Source organism: Notamacropus eugenii, chromosome 2 (assembly GCF_028372415.1).
Source record: "Notamacropus eugenii isolate mMacEug1 chromosome 2, mMacEug1.pri_v2, whole genome shotgun sequence".
Taxonomy (NCBI): Eukaryota; Metazoa; Chordata; class Mammalia; order Diprotodontia; family Macropodidae; genus Notamacropus; species Notamacropus eugenii.
In genome coordinates, this window is record NC_092873.1 from 495,286,067 (window position 1) to 495,311,081 (window position 25,015).

Consider the following 25,015-nt stretch of genomic DNA (forward strand, 5'->3'; position numbering starts at 1 on the left):
CTCATTCATTTCCATAAACCTACATCTACATTTGTAGGAAAAAAACCATGTTGGCTGTAGGAAATAGTTTGAATTTTCTAAGAATGGAGGAGTTGGACTGGGTAGGCAAGGAAAGATTCAAAATATTCAACTGTATCTGTGCTCTCATCAATATAATGCTGATCCCTCAAACAATGTTGATTACTGATGATCTATGGTGGTCCATTCTGCAATACTCTTTTATGTATTATTCCATAAGTTTGCTACAAGGGGTTTACTCAAACTTCCTCTCTTTCTCCTAACATTCAGAAGATAGCAGCAGGACACATAGCTGTTCATTTGCAATTCTTTCCTCTGTGTGATCATTCTATCTTTTCTGATTATTTATTTCTTTTCTGACATCATTTTCTACTCCAGATATTCCTTGAGGCTCCTTATTGGTTAGGTTTTATGCCCTACACCCACCTACCATATGACTCTCTATTGCCTTCCAAATGATACTCAGTTTTTATCCTTGGTGGGGGTGTAGGACTGTATTACTTTCAGTCATGCAACCAAGTGGCCCACCAATTGGCAGCGAATTCTTTGGCCATAGCAACCCATGAAGTATGGGTAGGAGAACAGATAATTTCTAACACATTAGCAAATATAAATTTTGAGCCAAATGAAAATTTCTGGATACTGTGATTGTTTAAAAATGGTTAATATAGTAAGTCTAGAGTACTATGCATTCAGGAGATGTAAAAATGCTCTTTAAAATTTGATTGGGGAGGTGGAGCCAAGACGGTAGAGTAAAAGCAGGGGCATCCCTGAGCTCTCCCTCAATGCCCTCCAAATGCCTGTAAAAATGACTAAACAAATTCTAGAGCTATAGAACCCACAAAATGAGAGACTGAAGCAAACCCTCAGCCTAAGACAACCTGGAAAGTCAACAGGAAGGGACTTTCATACCATGCAGATAGCAGAGTATAGTCGTACATGGGCTACATTGGCACAGAGTAGCTGGAGTAGGCCTCAGGGGATTGAATCATTGGCAACTATGGCAGTTCCCAGACTTCTCAACCCATAAACATCAAAAAGGTCAGTGGGAAAATTCTCTGGGACCTAAGTGAAAGAGGAGTATGTGGTCTGGCTGGATCTGGTCCCAGCCCCAGGGTGGTGGGGGTAGAGGTAGTGACATCTAGCAGTGGTAGCAATGACAGCAGCATTAGTAGAGGCTGTTTCCAGAGCTCTGGGACCTCAGACTGTGATACAAAATCCTTGAAGCTGGGAGAGTACACCCAGCCCCACCCTCACCCCCACTGGAAGTAGAGTCCTACCTTGACAAAGAGTTAGAATGTTAAGTGTTTGTCTAGGAAGATGAGTAAACATTGTAAAAGAGCTCAGACTATAGTATCTTACTTTGGTGACAAGGAAGATCAGGCCATACAACCAGAGGAGGACAGGCAGAGTCAAAACTCCTATATCAAAAGCCTCCAAGAGGAATATGAATTGGTCACAGACCATGGAGGGGCTCAAAAACAATTTTGAAAATCAAGTAAGACAAGCAGGGGAAAAATTGGGAAGAGAAATGAGAATGATGCTAGAAAATTATGTAAACTGAATTGACAGCTTGCTAAAGGAGACCCCAAAATACTGAAGAACATAACACCTTTGAAAACAGACTAACCCAAATGGCGAAAGAAGTCCAAAAAGTCAATGAGGAGAAGAATGCCTTAAAAAGCAGAATTGACCAAATGGAAAAGGAGGTACACAACCTCACTGAAGAAAATAATTCCCTCAAAATTAGAATGGAGGAAATGGAAGCTAATGACTTTATGAGAAATCAAGAAATTATAAAACAGAACCAAAAGAATGAAAAAAATAAAAGATAATATGAAATATCTCATTGGAAAAACAACTGACCTGGAAAATAGATCCAGGAGAGATAATTTAAAAATTATTGGACTGCCTAAAAGCCATGATCAAAAAAAGAGCCTAGACATCATCTTTCAAGAAATTATCAAGGAAAACTTCCCTGATATTCTAGAACCAGATGGCAAAAAAAGAAATGGAAAGAATCCACTGATCACCTCCTGAAAGAGATGCCACAAGGAAAACTTCTAGGAGTGTTGTAGCCAAATTCTAGAGTTCCCAAGTCAAGGAGAAAATAATGCAAGCAGCCAGAAAGAAACAATTCAAGTATTGCAGAAATATAATCAGGATAATACAAGATCTAGCAGCTTCTACATTAAGGGATCAAAGGGCTTAGAATATGATATTCTGGAGGTTAGAGGAGCTAGGATTAAAACCAAGAATCACCTACCCAACAAAACTGAGTATAATACTTCAGGGGAAAAGTGGATATTCAATGAAAGAGAGGACTTTCAAGCTTTCTTGATGAAAAGACCAGAGCTGAATAGAAAATTTGACTTTCAACTACAAGAATCAAGAGAAGCATGAAAAAACAAACAGGAAAGAGAACTATCAAGAGACTTATTAAAGTTGAACCGTTTACATTCCTACAGGGAAAGATGACATTTGTAACTCATGAGACCTCTCTCAGTATTATGGTAGTCAGAGGAGATAGATAGATAGATAGATAGATAGATAGATAGATAGATAGATAGATAGATGGATAGATAGATAGATAGATAGATAGATAGATGGATGGATGGATGATAGAGAGCACAGTAAATTGAATATGAAGGGATGATAGCTAAAAAATAAAATTAAGGGGTGAGAAGGAAAAATTGGGAGGAGAAAGGGAGAGACAGAATGGGGTAATTTATCTCACATAAAAGAGGCAAGGAAAAGGTTTCACAATGGAAAGGAAGAGGGGAGGGGTGAGAAGGAATGAGTGAACCTTACTCTCATTGCATTTGACTTAAGGAGGGAATAACATGCACACTCAATTGGGTATCTTACCCTTTCAAAAAGTAGGGGGAAGGGGAAAAGAAGAAGGGAATGATAGAAAGGAGGGCAGATTTGGAAAGGGGGTAGTCAGAAGCAAACACTTTAGAAAAGGGACAGGGTCAACAGGAAAAATAAAATAATTGGGGGATGGTATAGGATGGAGGGAAATATAGTTAGTCTTCTACAACATGACTATTATGGAGGTGTTTTGCATAACTACGCATGTATAACCTATATTGAATAGTTTGCCTTCTCAATGGGGGCGGGTGGGGAGCGAAGAAAGGAGGGAATTTGAAACTCAAAGTTTTAAAAACAAATGTTAAAAATTGTTTTTACTAGGAAATAAGATATACAGGCAATGGGGTACAAAAATCTATTTTGCCCTTCAAGAAAGTAAAGGGGAAAGGGATAAGAGGGGGGATGATAAAAGGGAGGGCAGTCTTGGGGAAGGGGTAATCAGAATGCATGCTATCTCAGGGTGGGGGGAGGGGGGGGAAGAAGGGGAGAAAACTTGGAACTCAAAATCTTGTGGAAAGGAATGTTGAAAACTAAAAAAAATAATAAATTTAAATCTTTTTTTAAAATTGATTTGGTTGATTCTTCTACCCTCTCCTTGACAGCTCTATCATTTCTCCCATCTCATCAGTATTAACAACAACCAAAACAACAGTAGAATTTATATAATTAAGATTCACAAAGTGCTATACAAATATAATGTCACTGCACCCTCATAACAACCTTGGGAGGTAGGCACTATTAATATCCCCATTGTACAGATGAAGCAACTGAAGCAGACAAGAATTAAATGACTTGCCAAGGGTTACATAGCCAGAATCTGAAGCTGGATTTGAACTCAGGTCTTCCTGACCCCAGGTCCAAGAAGAAGAAGAATGAGTTATCACTTGGTTACAAGGAAAAGGGCCATCCCAAATCTCATTCTTTTAGCCTCCGGGTAATTGTAACATTCTGTTCCTGTGAGAAGTATCCTGGAACTGGTAAGCTTATCTGCTAATATATATAAATATGCTTGCTGACTTTATCATATTTGTCTCTTGTTCTGTCCTAGTCCTGGGTTATGCTCCTTCCTGCAGCAACACACTTCTTTCTGAAGTCTTTGTGAAGACAGAAGGAGGTCAAGCATCTCTGAGCTAGCCCATCCTCACTTATCCCACTGCTGGAAGGAGGACTGGAGAACTGGGCTAAATGTGCAGTAAACTCTGCTATCCAGAATGGCCAGCAAATGAAATGTCCTGGTAACTTGGCAGATGTTCTAAATAATAATAATAATACAGTAGCATTAATAGCTGACATTTATATAGTACTTCAAGGGGTTTGCAAAGTGTTTTATAGATATGAAGACATTTGGTCCTTACTCACACATGATGTTCAACTTTCAGAGGAGAAAACAATGAAATATCTTCAACACAAAGATTATTCTAAATGTTCCCACGTCTCAGTGGTTTTCTTTCCCCTTAAAATGGTGAGGCATAGTCTAATTTACTCCCATTAAAATTTTCCTCTGGGCAGCCTTGGTTGCGGTGTGTTTAATGAGTAGTGAGTATGAGAAAAGGGAACTCTCTCTCACCAGGGGTAGTCTTTACAGAACAGAAGTTGATCACACAACATTTCTAGGCAGAGAACAGGGAGGGATAAGTAAGCCAGTCCCTGTAGTCTCATTTGGGAAGTCCCTCAAGGCTAGTCTTATTTCTGTAGAGTCTAATGTGGACATCAAATTTATCCATATTTATAAATGTATCCAAAATACCTAGTATAGTGTCTGGTACGCAGCACAAGATTAAGAAGGGTTTGGTGACTGATTGTCACTATTGTCATGATACAGTATTTTGTGCATAGTGGGTGTTTAATAAACATTAATTAAAATTGGTAAAATGTGAAAATGCTGATTAATGGAGAGTTCTAGTTGAAAGAGTCAGAAGTAAATTAATTTTTACTATATTTATCTCGGGCTTTTAACTAGTCTTCTGTAAAGATGCACTGAAGTGTAGGTAGGTAGGTACTTTCTTTTTGTGGTACAATCTCATTTACCCTCAGATATTTGTTCATGAGTGACTGCAGCTGGTCTTGTGCTTTCAAAATCTTATAACAACTGAATTTTCTGGCCATTCCCCCTCCAATATTTTTAAGCTCTATTTTCACCTTGCAGGGTGACTTCTTTCCTCCTTCCTCCTTTCCTGTATCAATCTTCTGCCACCTTGTCCCATTTACTTTCCATAAGCCCTCTTCCTCTCATTTCCAAGTCTAGTTATATTAGTCACAGAGTTCCATCCATCCATCCATCCATCCATCCATCCATCCATCCATCCATCCATCCATCTATCTATCTATCTATCTATCTATCTATCTATCTATCTATCTATCTATCTATCCATCTATCCATCTATCCATCCATCTATCTTGGTCTGTCTCCGTGCAAACACACACATCAACACTAATTTGAAAAATACTCTTCTTAACTTCAAAAGACTGACATATTTTCCCTATCACTAAACCTCAATAAAATAAAAAAAAAACTTTGTAAAAAACCTACTTCATAGCAAAACATTGTGCTAGGGGCTAGGAGAGATATAATTAGTCAATCAACTTGTATTTACTAAGCACCTACTGTGTACCAAGCTCTGTGCTAATCACTGTGTATACAAAGAAAGGTTAAAGACCATCTCTGTTCTTAAAGACATCCCTGTCTAATGATGAGAGATATTGGATAGACAATACTGATTACCTACTTAATGTTTAAGGCATGATCTTTGCTCTCATAGAGACTGAAGTTTAATAGGTGGATATAATCCATTTATAGCTATAACACAAAGCAACATTTAATAAGAACAGAAAAATGGGTGCATGTAAATTTGTATATGAGGTCTGGAAGAATGGAATTTTTTATTGATGGCGAAAATCAGGAAAAATTTTCTGGAGGAAGTGGTATTTGAGCTGTGCATTAAAGGCTACAGAGGATGTTGATGTGCTTAGAGGCCAGCAAAGAGAAGTGGGAAGAAATGAGGCATGGATGAGAGAAGGAAAAGTGATCAGTCCATTCTTCCAGAGTTTAAAGTATGTGGAAGGAAATAAACTGAGAAAATATTAGAAAGGCGAAGTGGTGACAGATGGTGGAAAGTTTTAACTACCAGGCTAAGAAGCCTGAACTTTATTTAGAAGGCCAAGTACAACATCTATGACGATAAATTTGTCATCAAGTAATGTAAAAAAATTTGAAATAAAACATCTTATAGTGATTAAAATGCACTGAGTTTATTGAAAAGGATTAAAGTTAGGGTTAGTTAAAAATGTACCTTTAAAATTTTAGAGGCAGCTAGAATACACCATAGAAAGAGTACTGGAGCTAGATTCAGGAAAACTTGAGTTCAAAACTGTACTCATACTGACTAGCTGCGTGACCCTGAGCAAGTTAGTTTACCGCTGCTTGCTTCTGTTTCCTCATCTGCAAAATGGGGATAATCATAGCACCTATCCCTCCAGGGTTGTTGTGAGGATCAAATGAGATAATATTGGCAAAGAGTTTCACAATCCTTCAAGTACTATTAAAAATGTTAGCTGTTATCACTGTTGTAAAAGGCTTAGTGTAATTGTGAAATATAATAATGACCACCTTCACTTTATAAATGAAGACACTGTCACCCTAAGAAGGTAACTTGCCCAGTGCAAGCACCAAATCAAAGAAAGGAGGAGGATGACTCAGAAATGTTTTTCCTAGTGCTTAATACATATGTATATGAAACTACATTTAAATATTTAATGTTAAATATTTAATACATTTAAATATCAGTATATATACATACATATATACACAAATATATGTATATTGTATGTGCGTAAAATATGGAACACATTAACATATAATACAATATATTATCAATTAAAATCACATATCAACAATTATAAGATAACACAAATATGATATTATCAGGTAACATATCATTATAACATATATTACATGTGATATATGTACAAGATAATATGCCATATGCATATAATATGTATAAATTTATTTGCATATACATAAGATATATCATATAGATGCATATATAAAATTATGTATGCAAAGATTTATTTTTATATATATTTGTATTATATAACAATGCAGTATACACAAAATATAGGTATATATTTTATTACTATATACATATGCACATAAATATATACATATGTGCATATATATGTCTCTATGTAGATATGTGTATGATGTGTCTAAGGATAAAAATAGCTGATATTTACATAGCACTTCAATATTCCAAAGTCCTTCGTACATATCTCATTTGGTCCCAGAACAATCCTGTGAGGTGAGAACTATAGATGTTGCTGTATTATCCCCTTTTTGTAGATGAGGGAACTGAGGCTCAGAGAGGCCAAGGGACTCGCCCCATGGTCGCGAAGCTACCAATTGCCAGAAAAAAGGATCAGATCTCAAATCTCCCTTCACCATTTGTGGCCATACTTTTCTTATTACCATATAACTTAATACTGATTTTTCATTACTTACTGGTTTACCTTGGGCACCTCTCTCTCCTGGGTTTCCAGCATTACCCTAGACAAGAGAAAAAGAAAAAGCTAGGTTAGGTAATAAATAACCAAGAAAGCCAGTTCAAATTTGAATATTCATGCTCAAACTGAAATATGTTGATGACTTACGATAAGTCCATAAAGACCTTTTTTCCCCTGATCACCTTTTTCTCCCTAACAAAGAATTGATATCAAGTAAGTTCAACATAAATGTAGGCTAGTGCTCACAGCCAACATGTACATGTCTGTATACAAACACACACATACATACACGACATAATAAATAAAGTATACAACTCCATAGTGAAAAGGAAATGGTGGGGTTTTTTTGCTAGTTTTTGTTTTAGATATGGCTGCATTGGGAGGAAAATTCATCAATATTTTTCCCCTCTTAACTAAGGGAAAATACAGAACTGAGTTCTGCTAACCAGATGTTATCTGCTTTTGTGGGGTAGATGGGCAGAGCTGTAGGAATTAAGTGAATATACAATGAAGAAATCAACCATTACCTTAATACCTTGTATTCCTTGCTCTCCTGGGAGGCCATCTAGACCTCTAGGCCCCTAAAAATAAGGTAAAAATGAAATAAAACATTCCTAATAATAATTACAAATATTACTATTTACTGTTATTTTTTAAAACAGATGTAGAAACCCTTTAAGCTAAAAAGAAAAAAAAGCTCCTTTTTTCTTCATTCTCTTACCCAAAGACCTATAGCTTAAAGTATAGTTATTTACATTACCATAATAGCTGTCTTTGAAATGACATTTTAAGGTTTGCAAAGTACTCTACAAATATTATTTCATTTTATCCACACAGCTCTGGGAGGTTATTATCTTCATTTTACAAATGAAGAGACTGAGATTGACACCAATTAATGACTCGCCCCATGTTACAAAGCAAGTATTTGAGGTCAAATTTGAACTCAGATCTTTCTGACCTCAGGGTCACAGATTTATTACTGTGTCATCTAGACGCCTCAGAAAATCCTTTTAAAATTTTCATAGTATAAATAAGATTGATGTTCAGTACTCTGTGGTCTAAAGAATGAGCAACTCATCAATTTCTTGAAGTAAGGAAAATTTTCCTTATCTCATTTTTTCCAGCATGGAATGACTTACTGATTCAATAAAACTTGTGTCACTTTGATTGCTTCCAGTTTCACTACTCATTCTCTTTATTCTGATCCGATTTCTCTTCTGTCTTTATATTTTCATGGTTTTCTTTTATCATGTCATGGATCAACTAATTCCCTGATACATCTAGTTTCTCTGAATAGGGAGTCCTTTTACTTAATGTATTCTTGCATTCATAGTGACTGAAAATGGGGGAGTTGGAGGTGGCTAAAGAGGTTAAGAAACTCTATTTGGTGTACAGTGAGCTCTTGAGAAAGGGAGATTCAAAATTGCTGTGGCATTATGAGGCTTCTGAAATATACATTTCAGTTAATCTGGTTGAGTCCATGTCAATGAAACTTGACAAATACATTAACCAAGAGCATACATTGATGTTTTCTGGGCATTTAACACTTCTACTGAAACTATTTCTCTGATTAAGACACTTTTTATAGTCCAATGTTACTTACCCTTCGTCCCTTTGGACCCTGTAGCCCAGGTAACCCTCTTGTTCCTACATGACCCTGAATGGGAGCACATAAGAATATGAAAACTCAGAATTTTCAATTTTAAAAGTGAACTTGGAAATGATGCAGTTCAACACTCAGATTTTACAGAAGAGGACACAGGGACCCTAAGAGTTAAAGTAATTTGGTGAAAATCATACCACTAGTTAGGGGCAGAACTGGTGCTAGAACCCAGCCCTGTCAATCCCCATTTCAATGACTTTATACCACACCACAATGAAAGCAAAGAGATCATTTTAAAAATGTAATGAGAAGGGGTTGTGCATTTTTAATCCCAACTTAAAATAATTGCAACAGAATATACCTAATTAGGGCTGATAAAAATATGTTTTCCCATAGTCCTGAAAATAAAATCAGAAGACCTTTTAAAGAAAGGAAAGGAACCAAGTATTTATTAAGTTCGTGCAGTGTACTAGCTACTATGCTAAGGGCTGGGGTACATATATACATACACACACATGTACATGTGTATATATTATAAATAATGTATGACATACATATACACAATACACACATGTATATCATATAGGTGTATATGTGTACATGTGTGTATATCCTCTGAAATTACTGAAAAGACCAGAGAAAAATCTATTTGAAAGTAAAAATGCCCACCTTTAGAAAAAGATTTGTCTTTGTAGTCTCAATGTCTAGCAAAGTTCTTTGGACATAGAAGGTACTTTAATACATGCTTATTGAATGAATGGATTTTTTATTAAGGCAATTAAGATTCATTACTAATCAAAAAGACAACTGGAGAATCAGATTTAGCCACTGAGACAGCATTAGAGGTTGGTCTGCTTAAACAAGGCTTAGGTTGAATGGAATCTCAGAACATCTTAAACCTGGAACCATTTTGTGTCTATGTGTTCATACTAATGTGGACATGAATCACCCAGGAACTTACTAAAAGAGAGGGCTAGCTTTAAGTATGTAGAACAACCCTAACAGAAACGATGGATTGGTAGTGGTGCCATCATCACTGCTCTGGGGATCTGAAGGCTCAGATTCATTTGACTCAATGATCTTTCAGGTCTTTTCAGCTCTAAATCTATGACTTCACATTGCACAACAACTGACACAGTTTGTAAGCAGCTAAGGTAGAAAACATTTTGTTCCTTACCTGCAAAACTTGTACAAGCTACAAATGGTACACTTTTAAACTTTTGAAACAAAATTAAATTTTAAAAGTTTATTTTTGAAGCAAGTATTTACTTTCTTAAAGTATTTATAAATCAAAATATATTGTAAACAAAGATCCACCCTACTTTCCATGAAATCTTTCTATGTTCTGAGAATGTATTTAGAATTGAGGTCTGAATGTGCAGTAGTCTTTCTTTGGGAACTAAGGCTCAATGACCCTATTTGCTTATACACAGCAATTATGTAGGGCTTTTTAAGCTTTTGGCTTTTAGCCTGAGGTTGTAGATTCATCTGCCATTTGCAACATCAGGAATGTGTTAGGTGAGGAAATTCCTAAAGTGATACCTTCTTCCTATTGCATTAAGTGTGATAAATGTAACTTAGGCCAATGTGAGGATAAGATTTTCAAGTATAAATGAAAATAATAATGACATTTCGACAGTTCTTGAAGATTCTCGAAACGCTTTACATACATTCTCATCTGAGCCTCACAGTAAGTTTGTGAGGTGGTTAGACAACATAGCATTCCATTTTATAGATGAGTGAGGCACAGAGATGTAAAGTCCAGTGCTAGAGGTCACATCGTTAAAAGCAGCAGAGGCAACATTCAAACCAAAGTCATTTGAATCCAAAGCTAATCCTGGCTCCTTGAGGTCACAGTGACTGCTCAATAGAAAGATAGGTTTAAAAGCAGGCCTTAGATGGAAACAATGAAAGTCTCTTCTGTACTTACAGGTAATCCAAGAGGACCTATGGGCCCTGGATCTCCAGGAGGTCCTGAATAGCCCTGTAATTGAAATAAAAATATAAAAAGTAATATAAAAATTTCAGATTCAGTTGCTTCACATTGAAGACAAGTTATAGTAGGTCACAAAACCATCCCTCTCAGCTTTTGAATTTAGCAAAACTTCTTGGTCATCCCAAGGCATAGAACACCACAGAAGATGCCCTGGGTATGATCCATAGAAATAAAATTGATATATTTACAGAGGAAGAGGCAGGAGTGTGCCGGATCTGGCTCCTAAGAGCTGATTATTAAATTTTTAGTGTAAGCATTTATCTTGGAAATTGGCAAATAATACAAATTAAGACTTAATGAATTGTTTTATTGACTATTTAGACTTAAAATGATGAAGAAAATATTAATAATGAAAATGAAATTTGTAAGTATATTGTCGGCACATTTCATCCCATCTCCCTCTGCCTCTGATAGGTAGTTGTTAAACATTTATCAGTAGAGCAATATTGGGAACCTCTTTTTGCTAGTGTGTATCCCGCAGTACATGCCTCATCTCATACCATAGTTTCTAGTCATGGACAGAAAAGCAGTTCAATGACACCATCTTCTGAAAACTCAAAAGAAGGTGACTTGCCTTGTCTAAGCAATACTAAAAGATATGGACATGAATGTGCTCATGAAGAATATGACAAGGTACTGAAGTCATTACTCTATTTTATGACAGTAGCAAAGATTCAGCAAATCCCTCAAGACATGGTTGGTTCTCACAGTTTATTTCTTAAGTCTGCTGAACTTTCTTTGGCCAAGAGCAGACAAAAATGTTAAAGACCTCCAAACAAAAGGGAAGATCTTATGAAATGATTGTGAGAAACTGAAATACGTATCATTAGAAACATCATGGGATACTTTTGGGAGATGAACATCTCTTAGGAGATCTTGGAAGTAAGAAAAATTCAGAAACTGAAAAAATAACATTCAATTTTTTATCTTATTGTGAAATATGTAACCTAGATACAATTATGTCTCTCTAGTTTGGGCAAGAAGAGTGCTGATTAGTCATGGGCTCTGAGTTCTTCTAAATGCCACTAGAAACAATGGGGAGAAACAATGGCAGTGAAGATTTCAATTCAACACAAGGGGAAAAGTGCTGCTAACAATATCTTTCCAAAGATGGAATGGGCCCTTTTGGAAGGTAATTGGTTTCTTATCTACTTTTTTGGTCTGATAATGGATGACCATTTGAAAGCAACTCTGCAGAAGAAATTCTTTTTATCCAGATATGGGTTGAATTTTGCAACTTTTGAGATTTCTTGTGATTCTGTGAGAATTACATGAGAGTTTCCCACCCTATATCATGGTAATTTCATAAATAATTTCATAATTCTCCTCTGAAGTTTACACAGAGGTCATGATGGAATATAATTGTAAATTTACAATTTCCAAATTTACATTGTGAAATTACAAGCTGTAGCAGAATCATAAATGATATTTTCTTATATTTTAACCACTCTGATGCTTTGATTATTTACCTAAAACTTTTCAGGTTCTTTGCTCACCTTTGACTATGCCAGCTGATGTGTATTTTCTATAATTCTTTATGTTAGCCTGTGAATTCTCTGAATCCCCTAAAGGGGAAAATTCACTAAAAGAAATGTGTTATATAAAATGATATTTTGTACTTTCTTGAATTCCAGACAAGATCAACTGCTTTCGGACTGCCTTTATTTTATCGGCTCTTTGGAAGGAAATGCTTTTCAAATCACTGACTGCTTACCATAATTCCCTTTTCTCCAGGTGGGCCCACTGGGCCTGGGCTCCCACGTTCTCCCTTTTAAAAAAAGAAAGAAAAGAAGAATCTTCAGGTGTTTTACTTATCCATAGCAATGTTCCTTTTTCTCTAATACTATTCAATTCCCAAACTTTTAAATTTTCTGGGCTTTTTTTTCTAAAAATAATTTTTAAGCTCTAATACCTTAAAATTACACTAAGAATTTTAGGATGCCTGTATAAAGAAGCTTTGCCTTAAAAAAAATAAGTAAACTTTTAGAATAGTGGAAGCATCTTCAAATTTCTTTTTCAGGGACTGGATAGGAAAACTCTTATTAACTTGAGGCAAATACAGTCAGTCAAACATTTTCAATACCTGCTGTTTTCCAGGCATCATGCTTAGCACTGGTAATACAAAGAATGGCCAAGTCCCTGGTCTCATGTGCCTTACAATTGGATAGGAGAAGACAACACATCAAAATGTAAAATGAAGCTGAAAAGTAACTGAGAGGAGGGGAGGTTGGGGAAGGGACCTTAGGGAGAAGCATGATGGAAAAGTCAAGAAGAGTGTAGTCTGATGGGAAATAAAGATATGGCTGGCCTGGGTACCCTAAATTGAATTTTTGATAAGATTTATCCCTTTCCAATCAATGGGAGGGAGAGGTCCCAGGGGAATAGGGGTCTGATGCAATGTAAGTTCCAGGGATCAAGTGATCTTCTAGATAATGCCCATGACAACAGGACAAAAATATCCATATGCCGTATGAAAAGACCTTGCAAGTGGAGAATTCTAAAGGTTTGATGGTATGTGAAAAAACACAAGGGTTGAGAATTTTATTGTACATTGCAAATATTTGCTAATTAATCTGTATAATCCTTGTCTGTTCATTTAGCTTGTTCACTTGTTGTGTTACAGAATACATTCTTGGAATCAGGGGTAACCCTAATTAAAACTGGACATAAATCAAACAGAGTAACGGTACTGTGTATATGAGTAGCAAATATTAATTCCTGTTAATATTATTTGAGTTTTACAAACTTTCAGCAGGAAGTTGGATGATCAACATGTATAGGTAAATTAGAAAGATGAAAATCAGTTAACATTCTGAAAAGTTTCCATTTGTAATGATTTTTATTTCTCATTAAATTTATCTTTCAACAAATAATCAGCTAGTACTTGCTGCTCAAATATGACATGTTTAACACAACTAAAACAGGGCCCTTCACATTTACCAATGAGCTCTTAACTGTCAAATATAGTGTACTTTTTTCAGGCTTTGTCCTTCTCGATCAATCTGCAGCAGCTGATACTGTTGACTCCCTTTTAATATTGTGTGTGTGTGTGTGTGTGTGTGTGTGTGTGTGTGTGTGTGAGAGAGAGAGAGAGAGAGAGAGAGAGAGAGAGAGAGAGAGAGAGAGAAAGAGAGAGAGAGACAGACAGACAGACAGACAGAGAAACAGACAGAGAGACAGAGAGACAGAGACAGAGACAGAGATAGAGACAAAGAGAAGGGGGTGGTGGAGTAGGATCCTTTCTTCTTTTGTTCCACCTTTCCCTCCCTGGCCACTCCTACATCTCCTCGACTAGATCATTATCCATACCCAGACCTGTATGAATAAGTATATGCAGGGATTCAATGTTGAACTTTCTTTCTTTGCTTATATTTGTCTCATGGTCATCACATCAGCTCCTATGGTTCATCTATATGCAGATGACCCTAAATCTCTGTATCCATCCTTGGTTTCTGTCCTGAGAGCCAGACCTGTATGACTTTTGGTCATTTCTAAATGGATGTCTTTAGTCATCTCAAACTCAACATGTATAAGACAGAACTCATAATCCCCTCACCCCTACCTCTAGATTGATTTCCTTTTTTTAACTTTTTGATTTTTGTTAAGGGTATCATCATTCTTCCAGTCACCCAGATTCATATCTACAGAGACATCCTTGACTACTCCCTTTCCCTCATCCCTCATATTCAATCACTTGCCAGTACTGCCAATTCTATCTTCATAAGTTTTCTCACATTTCACACTTTCTTTCTACTCACTCAGCTTGTTCATCTTAATTCTGACTCCATTTCACCTGGATTACTATAATAGTCTTTTAATTGATATGTCTACATTAGTTTCCCCTCTCTCCAATCCATTTTCCACAAAGCTGCCAATCTGTTAATCCCAAAGCACAGATTTTACTATGTAATTCTCCTACTCAAGGAACTCCAGTGGATCCCAGTTGCTCTAGGATCAATTATAAACTTCTCTGTTTGAGATTTGAAAACGTTACCCATCTGGCTTTCCTCTATCTTCCCAGCTTTCTTGCAATCTATATTCTGACCATACCTGCCTGTTTACTATTTGGTGTACATGTATTTTATCTCTTAATTCTGGATTTTTGTATGTGCTGTCCTTCATGCCTGGAATGCAATTCTTTTATCTTATTCTCATAGAATCCCTCCTTTCCTTCAAAACCCAAGTTAAGTGCTACCTCCTTCAAAAAAACCTATCCTGATTTCTCTGGTTGTTGGTACGCTTCTCCTAGAAATTACTTCATGTCTACTGTCTATATATTTTACATTTGTTTTTAAGGCATGTGCCTGTTATTTCTCCTCAATAGAATGTGAGGGCAGAAACATTTTTTTTAGTCTTTGAAAATCTCTAATGCTTGACACATAGTATGGGTTTTAAATATGATGAATAAATGGATGCTGTCTTAGATATTAGAGAATAGGAAAGGAAGATATAACAAAAAGATGTATTATACATCCTACTGTTCTTAAAATATCCTGAAGACACTCTATCCTCAAGAAACTTATGACTTGATTGGGAAGACAAAACTTATACAGATGAAATACTAGGAAATTAGTTTTGTTCTCATTACTGCTATCATCACCAACATCAGAATTATGATCAATAAAATAATGAGTTGAGATGTATATGATGATCCATGACTTACAACAGGCTTTACTAACCTTATTTCACTTCATGAAATACAGTTAAGTTGTGTGCCACAGACTATAAATATTATAGGAGTTTAGAAAAGGAGAAACTAGTATTTCATGAATATTTAATGAAGTTTAGCAGGGGATTGAGCTGGACCTTGAAGCAGATTTGGATCAAAAGAAGAAGGAAGAGAAGGCATTCCAATAAAGGGGCAATTGAGCTTAAAAGCAAAAATAAGCTTGGCAGATGTAGGCAAGGAGTAGAGGGTGTTAATGCTGGTAATCTATGAAAGATGAGCAAGACATTGCATGACTTCTGAGAGGGAAATGTTGTCCTGATTTTCCAAAATGAGACTAGAATGGAATCTTCAGGTCAGAGGTTAGTGAGTTTGACTTTGATTCTTGACAAAATTCTAGGACAATTATTAAAGTAAGCCGTTATAAAAGGAAATGGTGATCACAAAGAATTTGCATGGTTTAATCAAGAACAGATCTTGCCACAAGGACCACATCTTTTCACAGGGTTTGGGTTATTGAACTAGTATAACAGGGAAATTTTGTGGGAAATAGTTTACCCAGATTTTAGAGAAAACTTTATAAAGTCTCTCTATTCACTCCTTTTTGGAAAGGATGATGATGATATTCAGTAGATAATGGTAAAGTGGCATGAATTCAAAACTAGTTGAACAGCTGGATCCATAAAATAGTCATTAATTATTGAATGTCACTTTGGAATGAGATCTTTGGTAGAGTTCCTTCTGGATCTCTGCTTGGTTGTGTTCAGCTTCATATCTTATTAATGACTCCAATAAAGCTATAGATGGTTTGTTTATCTAACTGGCAAAAGATCAAAAGCTAAGACAGACAGTTAACATGATATGGATAGCTAATACACTGAGTCAGATTCAAAAATGTTCTTGACAAGTTAGGACAATGTACTGACTCAAATAAGAACCACAACAGTCTTATTCTTCAGTTAAAAATCATCTTCACAAGTATAAGACAGGGGAGGCATGATTAGGTAGCAGAATATGATCAGGGGGTGGGGTCTTAGTAGACCACAAGCTCAGTGTGACTAATTAATGCTATATGACATTCAGAACAACTAATGTGATATTAGGAAATGTTTGAAAAGGCAGAGAGTGTACATATGTATATGAAGGATCATGGTATGGTGGAAGAGCATTGAACTTGAAACAGTATGCTTGGGGTAGTGAGATCTTGGACAAGTCACTTCAATGCTCTGTTTCCTCAAAGAAATTAAATGAATTGGACTACATGACTTTTGAAGTTGCTGCCAGCTCTTAATATCTGAGCCTATGATAGTTACGTTCTCTGCTTTGGTCAGGAATCACCTAGAATACTCTGATTAGTTATGGGGATCACATTTTGGTAAGGATGTTGACTGGCAAGTTAGGGTAGGGAAACTGAGATGATGAAGAGTCTTGAGTTTCTACTATATGAGATGTGGTTGAATAAACTGAAGATGTTTATCTTAGAGAAGAGTCAGATGTGATGATAGAGGGTATGGGGAAGACACACAATATTTTAAAATATTGGATGAGATGTCAGGTAAGGTAGGAATAATTTTTATTTTGCTACAGTAAATAGACTACGAACAATGTGTAGAATTTGTTTAAAAATAAAAGGTAAATTGAAACTTGATATAAGGAAAAACTTCTTAAACATTAGGGCCTGACCAAAAGAGGAATTGAGCAGCTAGGTAGTACAGTAGACAGTGGACTGGGCCAAGTCAGGAAGACTCATCTTCCTGAGATCAACTCTGGCCTCAGACATTTAATTTCTGTGTGACCCTGAGCAAATGACTTCCCTCTGTTTGCCTCAGTTTCCTCATCTGTAAAAAGAGCTAGAGAAGGAAATGGCAAACTACTGCCAAGAAACCCCTAAATGGATTCATGAAGAGTTGGTCATTATTGAAAATGGCTGAACAGTAACAAGAGCAACAGTTCTTGGGAGGCTCTCCCTCCTCAGTAGACATCTTCCAGCAAAGGGTAGATGATGACTTACCAAGTATATTGATTAGTTTTCAGTTATGAGTTGATCTAGACAATGGGTGAAGTTCCTTCCAACTCTGTTAGTGTTTGTATTTTTATTTTTATAGAGAAGTAGGTGGGTGTATTTTTGGGCACTAGTGGAAAAAAAATGCTGGGTATATAGGATGTTACTAGACTGTTGAGAGCCTTGGAATCCAAGTAGAGGAATATGGAATTGATGTGTAGAGGAACAACTCAGGATTCTTGAGCCGCAGCATAACAGACACATTATGAAAAAAATCTTATAACTGGAAGGGGCCTTAAAGACCATCTTGTCTAAACCTTATTGGAAGTGTAAATGTCTTTATAATGATGAAAGCACTGTTTTAGGAAGATTAATCTGTCAAGTACTTGAAGTAGGGTGAGTAAATAATTTAACTTAAATCAACTCCATGTGCATTTATTAGGTACCTACTATGTTCCAGGTACTGTGCTGGGGATACAAAGACAAAAAAATCTTCAGTTTCTGTCTCAAAGGAACTAAAATTCTATGGAGGGAAGTGTGGATGTCAATGATAAATTAGAAAATATATAGAAAATAATTTTGGGAGGTAAGAGGGATAAGACTACTGTTGAATTTTAGCAAATTTTGAAAGAATGATAGGACTTGATGACAGCCTAGGTGTAGGGGATCAAAATTGATGTCAGTATCTCAGTTCTGGGAGACTGGAAGAATGATGGTACCACTGAATCCTAGAAATGGAGTAGTTATTTGGAAAGGCATCAGCTTTGTAGAGAAAGAGAGATTAATTCTGTTTCCAATGTGACCAGTTTCATGGTGGAGAGTGGGCATCCAAGCAGAGACAGCTTGTAGGCAATTGGAACCAGGTGTAATATTATCTAATTAAATTCATCTCATGTCATCATTTCACTGCGTGCAATGGATACTACTCTAAGACTTTTTCTCAGGGAGTGGTACACCATCCTTTCAATTTGTAGGAGAGTGAGTCAAGCTTTAGCCAGAAGACAGGTATTTATTCATGGTTATTAACTATAAGTCCATTATAAAGTAGGGATCAAAGGAAAAGAAGGAATGGTGCTTTTGCCAACTCCAAATGGAGACTCATTTTTATTTTTTTATCTTTTTATCTTTCAAGTCTGGGAGTTCATCATGGAAAATCACTTCAGGGGAATAATCTCACAGACCTCATTAATAAAATTAAAATTTCCACAGTTTATAGCCAGGTTTACTCAGAGGAAACTACCAGATTATTCTATTGTGAGTGAAGATGTTAGGACAGAGACTGGCTCTGCTAAGATGAGGAACTTTTTGCTTCCTTGTTTTATTCAAAGTCAAAGTCAACAAGCATTTATTAAGCACTTAATATATGCCAAGCAGGCCCTATGTCTGAGAATGCAAATATAAGCAAAAAGAAAGAGACCATCTGTCTTCAAGGAGCTTACATTCTCCTTTAGCTGATTTTCCTGATAAAGATTCAAAGAACATCTACAGGCACAGTGCTTGGCTGGCAATCACATATTTTATTTTCAGACTGTTTCTTCACTAAGGAAAACATGGCTTGTCTTTAGGGAAATCAATATATGATCAACTGTTTCATTAAAGTTTAAACTCTTAGAGTGTATGTGTAACATATATTTTATATGGGACCCAATGCGTATGCCTTTTACTAAAGGAAGTAAAATCATCTTTTAACTTAGCCTAAGACCCCTAGTTATAAACAAAAGTAAATAACAAGCTTACCTTTTCACCAGAGCCTCCAGTTATACCAACTTCTCCTGGTAAACCAATAGGTCCCTTTGGGAGAAACAAAATGGAGTCCGGATTCATACACTACAGTACGATAGATGAAGATGCCCAAGAAAACATTACATCATGAATTACCAGTCTGAGAGCACCAGCAATCAATGATTCAGGGAAGATGCAGCCTTCTCTCTATCTTATCGACTTGGGACAATCTGACAGTACTATTTTTAAAGTGTCATATCGTTCATGTTGTTAGAAAAGAAAATTTAAGTGATATTAAACATGTTCTTTGGCTTGCTTTTGTCTTGAACTTCAAGGCTGAGTTATCTCCTTTCGTGTTAGGGAGGGCCATGTAGGTAGCAGAATGTTTTGCATACTTAATTCATTTTGTCCCCACAGGAACTCCAAGATATTATTCCCATTTTGCAGGTAAAAAAAAAAAAAAGAGGCCCAGAGAGGTCACGTAATTCGCCTAGGGTCAAAAAAACCAGTTTGTGTCTAAGGTAGGATTTTTGACACTTAGAATTCCCAGTGCAAAGGCATTTTTTTTTATTGCAGTTGTTGATAGTTTGATTTTTTACTTTGGAAAACTGCTCATCTCCTTTGACCTCTCTATATTGGGAAATGAGTCTTGTGTCAGAAACATTGCATGAACTCCTAAATAATTTTTATAATCACTCAATCGAATCATAATATAAAGTGAAAGGAACTGCCTTTGATTTTATTATACCCTGAAGGAATGGCATTCCTACAGTTTCTCTGTAAATTTCAGATAATAATAGTCCCAAACTACTGAAAATTGTAAAAACTACTATAAGGGTTGGAGATATACAAATAACAAAGGAACAAACCATGATGACAAAGATAATTTCATAATTTCAACATGAGCAACCTAACTGAATCAGACATAAGAACTTGAGAAACAGAGACTTATTCTTGACAATATTTCTCATGAGTAAAAAAATTATATACCCAGTATTCCTAAGGTACCACAAACATTATCTTATAAGAATCCATTCTGTTTTGAAGTTCTCACGTATGGAAAACAGTTCTAATACTGTCAAACAACAAACATTAATAGGTATATATTTAAAACCACCCTACATCAGGCACATAATAAAATAAAAAGTATGAAAGTACAGAATAACCCTGATGCTATTTCAAGTTTGTTTTTGTTTTTCACTATTAGGTTGAATTAGACTTTAAAAAAGACTAAATTTTAATTTAATTTTAATTAAATTTTTAAACTTTAATTTTGGAAGAATTTCCATTATGACAATATTCTCTTTTCACAGCTTCTCCATTGTCTTAGGTCTATTTTGATCTTAATAGTGAGCTTTGTCCAATAAGAGTGCAATTTGACCTGGCTCCATACTGTACAAGATGATTGCTTCTCAGTACAATATGCTTCCATTAAAATAAACTTGGAGGAAACTGTTAGAGATGAATTTTGCACTGTTTTTCTTAGTTTCACACAACTAAAATCCCCGGAATATTTCAAGTAACTCCCTCTTCAGTTTTCCAACTGAATATTTTATGACTGTGACAAAACAGGAATTGTAATTCAGTCCTTACCCATATATTTATGTAAATTGAATCACAACAGGGTCAGCGATGTCATTGCTACCTGTATAGAAGACTAATCAAATTCTGGGGTACTATGCAAGGCTGGCAGTTGTGTTATGGGTTGGACTTCTCATCCATTTCAAATTGAGCACTGGAGAAATATCAGCAATTTGCATATTCTAGAGACTGACAAGTAGCATATATCATGAGTCTTTGCTGTCCATGCTTTGTGGAGATGTTTCAAACTTTCAAGCCTGAAGTATGTCAATAGTTCAAGTCAAGTAATCTCATACATTCAATCTCAAAACAAGTTCCTTATCCTAGTGGAACAGAATAATTGAATTTTAAGTCTAGGAAGGATCTTATCTACCTATCTAGTCACAGGAGGGAGAGAATTCTAAGCATAGGGGACAGCCAGTGAAAAGGTATGAAGTGAGAAGATGGAGTAAGAAACAGAAGGAAGATTACTGTCACATAAAATATAGATGAAGTCAAAGGGTAAGAAAATTGGGAAAGTAGAAAGGAACTAGGTTGTGAAGGATTTTAGAAGTCAAACAGAAGATTTTATTTTTGTTCTTGGAGGTAATAGGGAGCCACTGGAGCTTATTGAGTAGGGGAGTGACACAGTTAGACCTGTTATTCAAGAAGATCAATTTGACAGAACTGAGGATAGACTGGAGAAGGGAGAAACTTGAGGCATGGAGACCAACCATAAGGCTAGTGCAATGGTCCAGGTACGATGTTATGAGAGCTTATATCAGGGTAGTGGTGGTTTCAGATGAGAGAAGTGGACATGTATAAGAGGTATGGCAAATGCAGAGGTGATAGGACCTGGCAATAGCTTGGTTACATGGTATGAATTTAGTAAGTAGCAGAGGATAAAACCTTGGTTGTGAACCTGAGTGACTAGAAAAAGAAAATGGTGCCCTGAACATTAATGGGGAAGTTCTGATGGAAGGAAAGATGGAGATGAAAGAAAGTAAGTTCTGTGCGGGACATGAATAGTTTAAGATATTTGTGAGATATCCAGTGTGAGATGTCTGATAGGCAGATGGAGATTTGAAAATGGATGTCAAGAGAGAGATTCGGGCTAGTTAAATAGATCAGAGAATCATCCGTGAAGAGATGATAATTGAATCTATAGGAATTGATATCACCAAGAGAAACTGTACAGAGGGAGAAGACAAGATGGCCCAGGACAGATCTTTGGGGGACACTTTTGGTTAAATGGCATGACCTAGATAAGACCCAAAGCAACTGATACAGAGTGAAGTGAATGAAATCAGGAGAACAACACACTGATCATCGCAATGACCAATCACAATTCCAGAGGTCTCATGATGAGACATGACACTTACCTATTGATAGGTGATAAGCTCAGAACAGAGATTGAGGCTTTTTTATATTGTTAATACATAAATTTGTTTTATTTGACTACATATGTTTGTAACAAAAGTTTTATTTCTCTTGCTTTCTCAGTGGGTGAAAAAGGGTGGGGAAGGAGGCAAGACAAATTTCATTTGAAAAACAAATAAAAACAAAAAAAATAGCAAAGGAAGTTGAGAAGGCAAAAAAGAGAAGCAGGAGAGAGCGGTGTCATAAAAACTTTAGAGAAGACAGAGAATGCAGTAGAAGAGAGTGACCCACAGTTTGTGAAAGGCTTCAGAGAGGTCAAGAAGGATGAAAATTAGAACTGACTGATCAATCAGTCGGACAGAGATGGGGGTGACATATTCAGTATCTGGATAGAGTTTACTTAGATTTTAGCAAAACATTTGATAAATTCACTCCATTCATATAGAAAAGAAGGTGAGATTTAGCTGTACACTAATACAGATAGATGGATTTGGAACATTTGATTTTCTGAACCCAAAGAGTAGTCATTCATAATTCAATATCATTTTGGAAAGAGGTATCTAATAAAACTACCCAGGGATCTTACTCCACTCTGTATGACTCAACATTTTTTTTTTTTACCAGTGACTTAAATAAAGACAGAGAGAACAAGTTGATCATATTTGCAGAGGACATATAAGGATGGGGTGGGGGAGAACAGCATCTATACTGGCTTGAGAATCCAAAAGAATCTTGAAAGGTTAGACGAGTGGGATGAGTCAAATAAGATGAGTTTTTTTTTCATGGAGGCAATCAGAGTTAAGTGACTTGCCCAAGATTACACAGTAAGTAAATTACTGAGGTTAGATTTGAACTCAGGTCCTCCTGACTCCAGGGTCAGTCCTCTATTCATTGTGCCTCTTAGCTGCCTCAAGAGGAAATTTAATGGAAATAAATGTAAAATCTTATGCTTGATTCAGAAAAAAATAAATTCTACAGATACAAAATTAGAAAGGTATGGTTAGACAGTTTATTAGGAAAAATATCTGAATTTTTATTTACTATGAGTTCTTTATAAATAAAAAATATTGTTTTAAGCAGCATTAAGGGAATCTTTCTATATTCCACCATGGTCAGAGTTTCTGTGGAGCAAGGTGCTTAATTCTGGGTACTACATTGTAAGAGAGACATGGATAAACTACTTTAAATTCATAAAAGGCTGCTCAAATGGCTGACTTCTGTTGGTCTTATTGTCAGATTGTATAGTAGAAATGATATTAAACCTGGAATCAGGAATCCTGGGTTCAAATTCTGTTTTAGATATTTATTATTGCTCTGATCATGGGTTATTATGATCTGGTATCTAGTTCGCTTAGCCTATCACAGTCTTAGTTTCTTTGACTGTAAAATACTTGCATTACTTGCTTCACAAGGTTGTTGTGAGGAAAACACTTTGCAAATCTTAGAGTTATGTAAAATAATGAATAATTTCTTCTTCTAACACTATCTTAAGATACAAATTTCTTCTCAGTGGAATATTTCTGTCTGTGTTTCTCAATCTTCACGAAAATATTTATAATTTTTTCATGTTTTGTCATCTTCTTGAGAATGTAAATTCCTGAATAGTGGTTCTCTCTTCCAGTACTTTTTAGGTTTTGGGATGTGATTTAATGAGAACTGGCTGTCACTCCCAACATGGAGAATCTGCAGTCTATCCTTTGCTGCCACTCCCCACCTTTGAAATTGTAGAGGTGCTACCAATGTTAGTGAGTTTATATTACAGAAGTCCCTGCAACTTGTTATAGGAAAAGAACTGTACAAGTCTTCCCCTTTCCCTTTCACTGATCAAAGTTAGATACAACTATTTTCAGCTATAAGCTGCTGAGAAAATGCTGTTGGACACAGGTAGAAGAACCAGAAAGGACTTTGGGGATTCTTTAGTCCAGTCTCATTTTACAGATGAGAAAGTTAAGGCCCTCAAATGACTTTCCAATAGTCACATGAACTAAATTGCTCTTGAGAGAGCAGAAGGGAGGTTAGAGAGTGCTAACTTCATCATGTAACTAATGGCCACTTCTGGTTCTCAAATCTTTGGATAAATCATTTTCTTGATGATAAAACACAAACTGGTCAGTCTGGAATTTAAGTCTATCCTCAGTCTGGCTTCAACATTCTCCCATCATTATTTCAGGTTTCTATGTCCTGCAAAACTCAATTTACCAACACAACTACTAGCTGCTTCCTAAAGTTAATGTACTGTCTGAATTTGCCATTCCCTTGTTCCTAAAATGTTCTCTTTCTTCATCTTTGTCTTTTGGAATTAATATCTTCCTTTATAAATTGGCTTAGATGCTGCCTCTTCCATATAGGTCTTCTATGATCCCCCTGGCTGTTACACTATATTTACTTATCTGTGGACATATCACATTGATAAGTAGACTGAAAGCTCATTGAGGGCAGGGACTCTTTCGCTTTTGTATTCCCCTGGTGCTTCCCACATAGAAAGAATTTAATGGTTGTTGAATTGAATTGACTTGCCTATCTCAGTACATCATATATACTACAGTCAACCTTTTTCTAAATGCTCCTAGAATCCCAACCACTTTATGTCTACCTGTGTCCCTTTTCTCTCTTAACAGGCTCCTTTGGAACTTCTAATGTCAACTCACTTAGGAGGACCTGCCTCAGTCTAACCTTCTTCAACTGGACAAGCAC

At 36.1% G+C, this 25,015-nt stretch overlaps 1 protein-coding gene across 2 annotated transcripts in view; it reads right to left on the minus strand.

The window, feature by feature from the left end:
* The window catches only part of COL24A1 (collagen type XXIV alpha 1 chain), a 376,860-nt gene that overhangs the window by 119,978 nt on the left and 231,867 nt on the right, over positions 1 to 25,015 (minus strand). The window contains exons 26-32 of one of the 2 annotated variants that reach the window (XM_072648923.1): positions 19,397 to 19,450; positions 12,706 to 12,759; positions 10,926 to 10,979; positions 8,996 to 9,049; positions 7,920 to 7,973; positions 7,540 to 7,584; positions 7,399 to 7,458 (exon numbers count right to left, since the gene is read on the minus strand). In XM_072648923.1, coding sequence (XP_072505024.1) covers positions 7,399 to 7,458; positions 7,540 to 7,584; positions 7,920 to 7,973; positions 8,996 to 9,049; positions 10,926 to 10,979; positions 12,706 to 12,759; positions 19,397 to 19,450 — 375 coding nt within the window. Of the gene's footprint in view, positions 1 to 7,390; positions 7,459 to 7,539; positions 7,585 to 7,919; positions 7,974 to 8,995; positions 9,050 to 10,925; positions 10,980 to 12,705; positions 12,760 to 19,396; positions 19,451 to 25,015 lie in introns of both variants that reach the window. The other variant, XM_072648922.1, reaches the window with a different exon arrangement.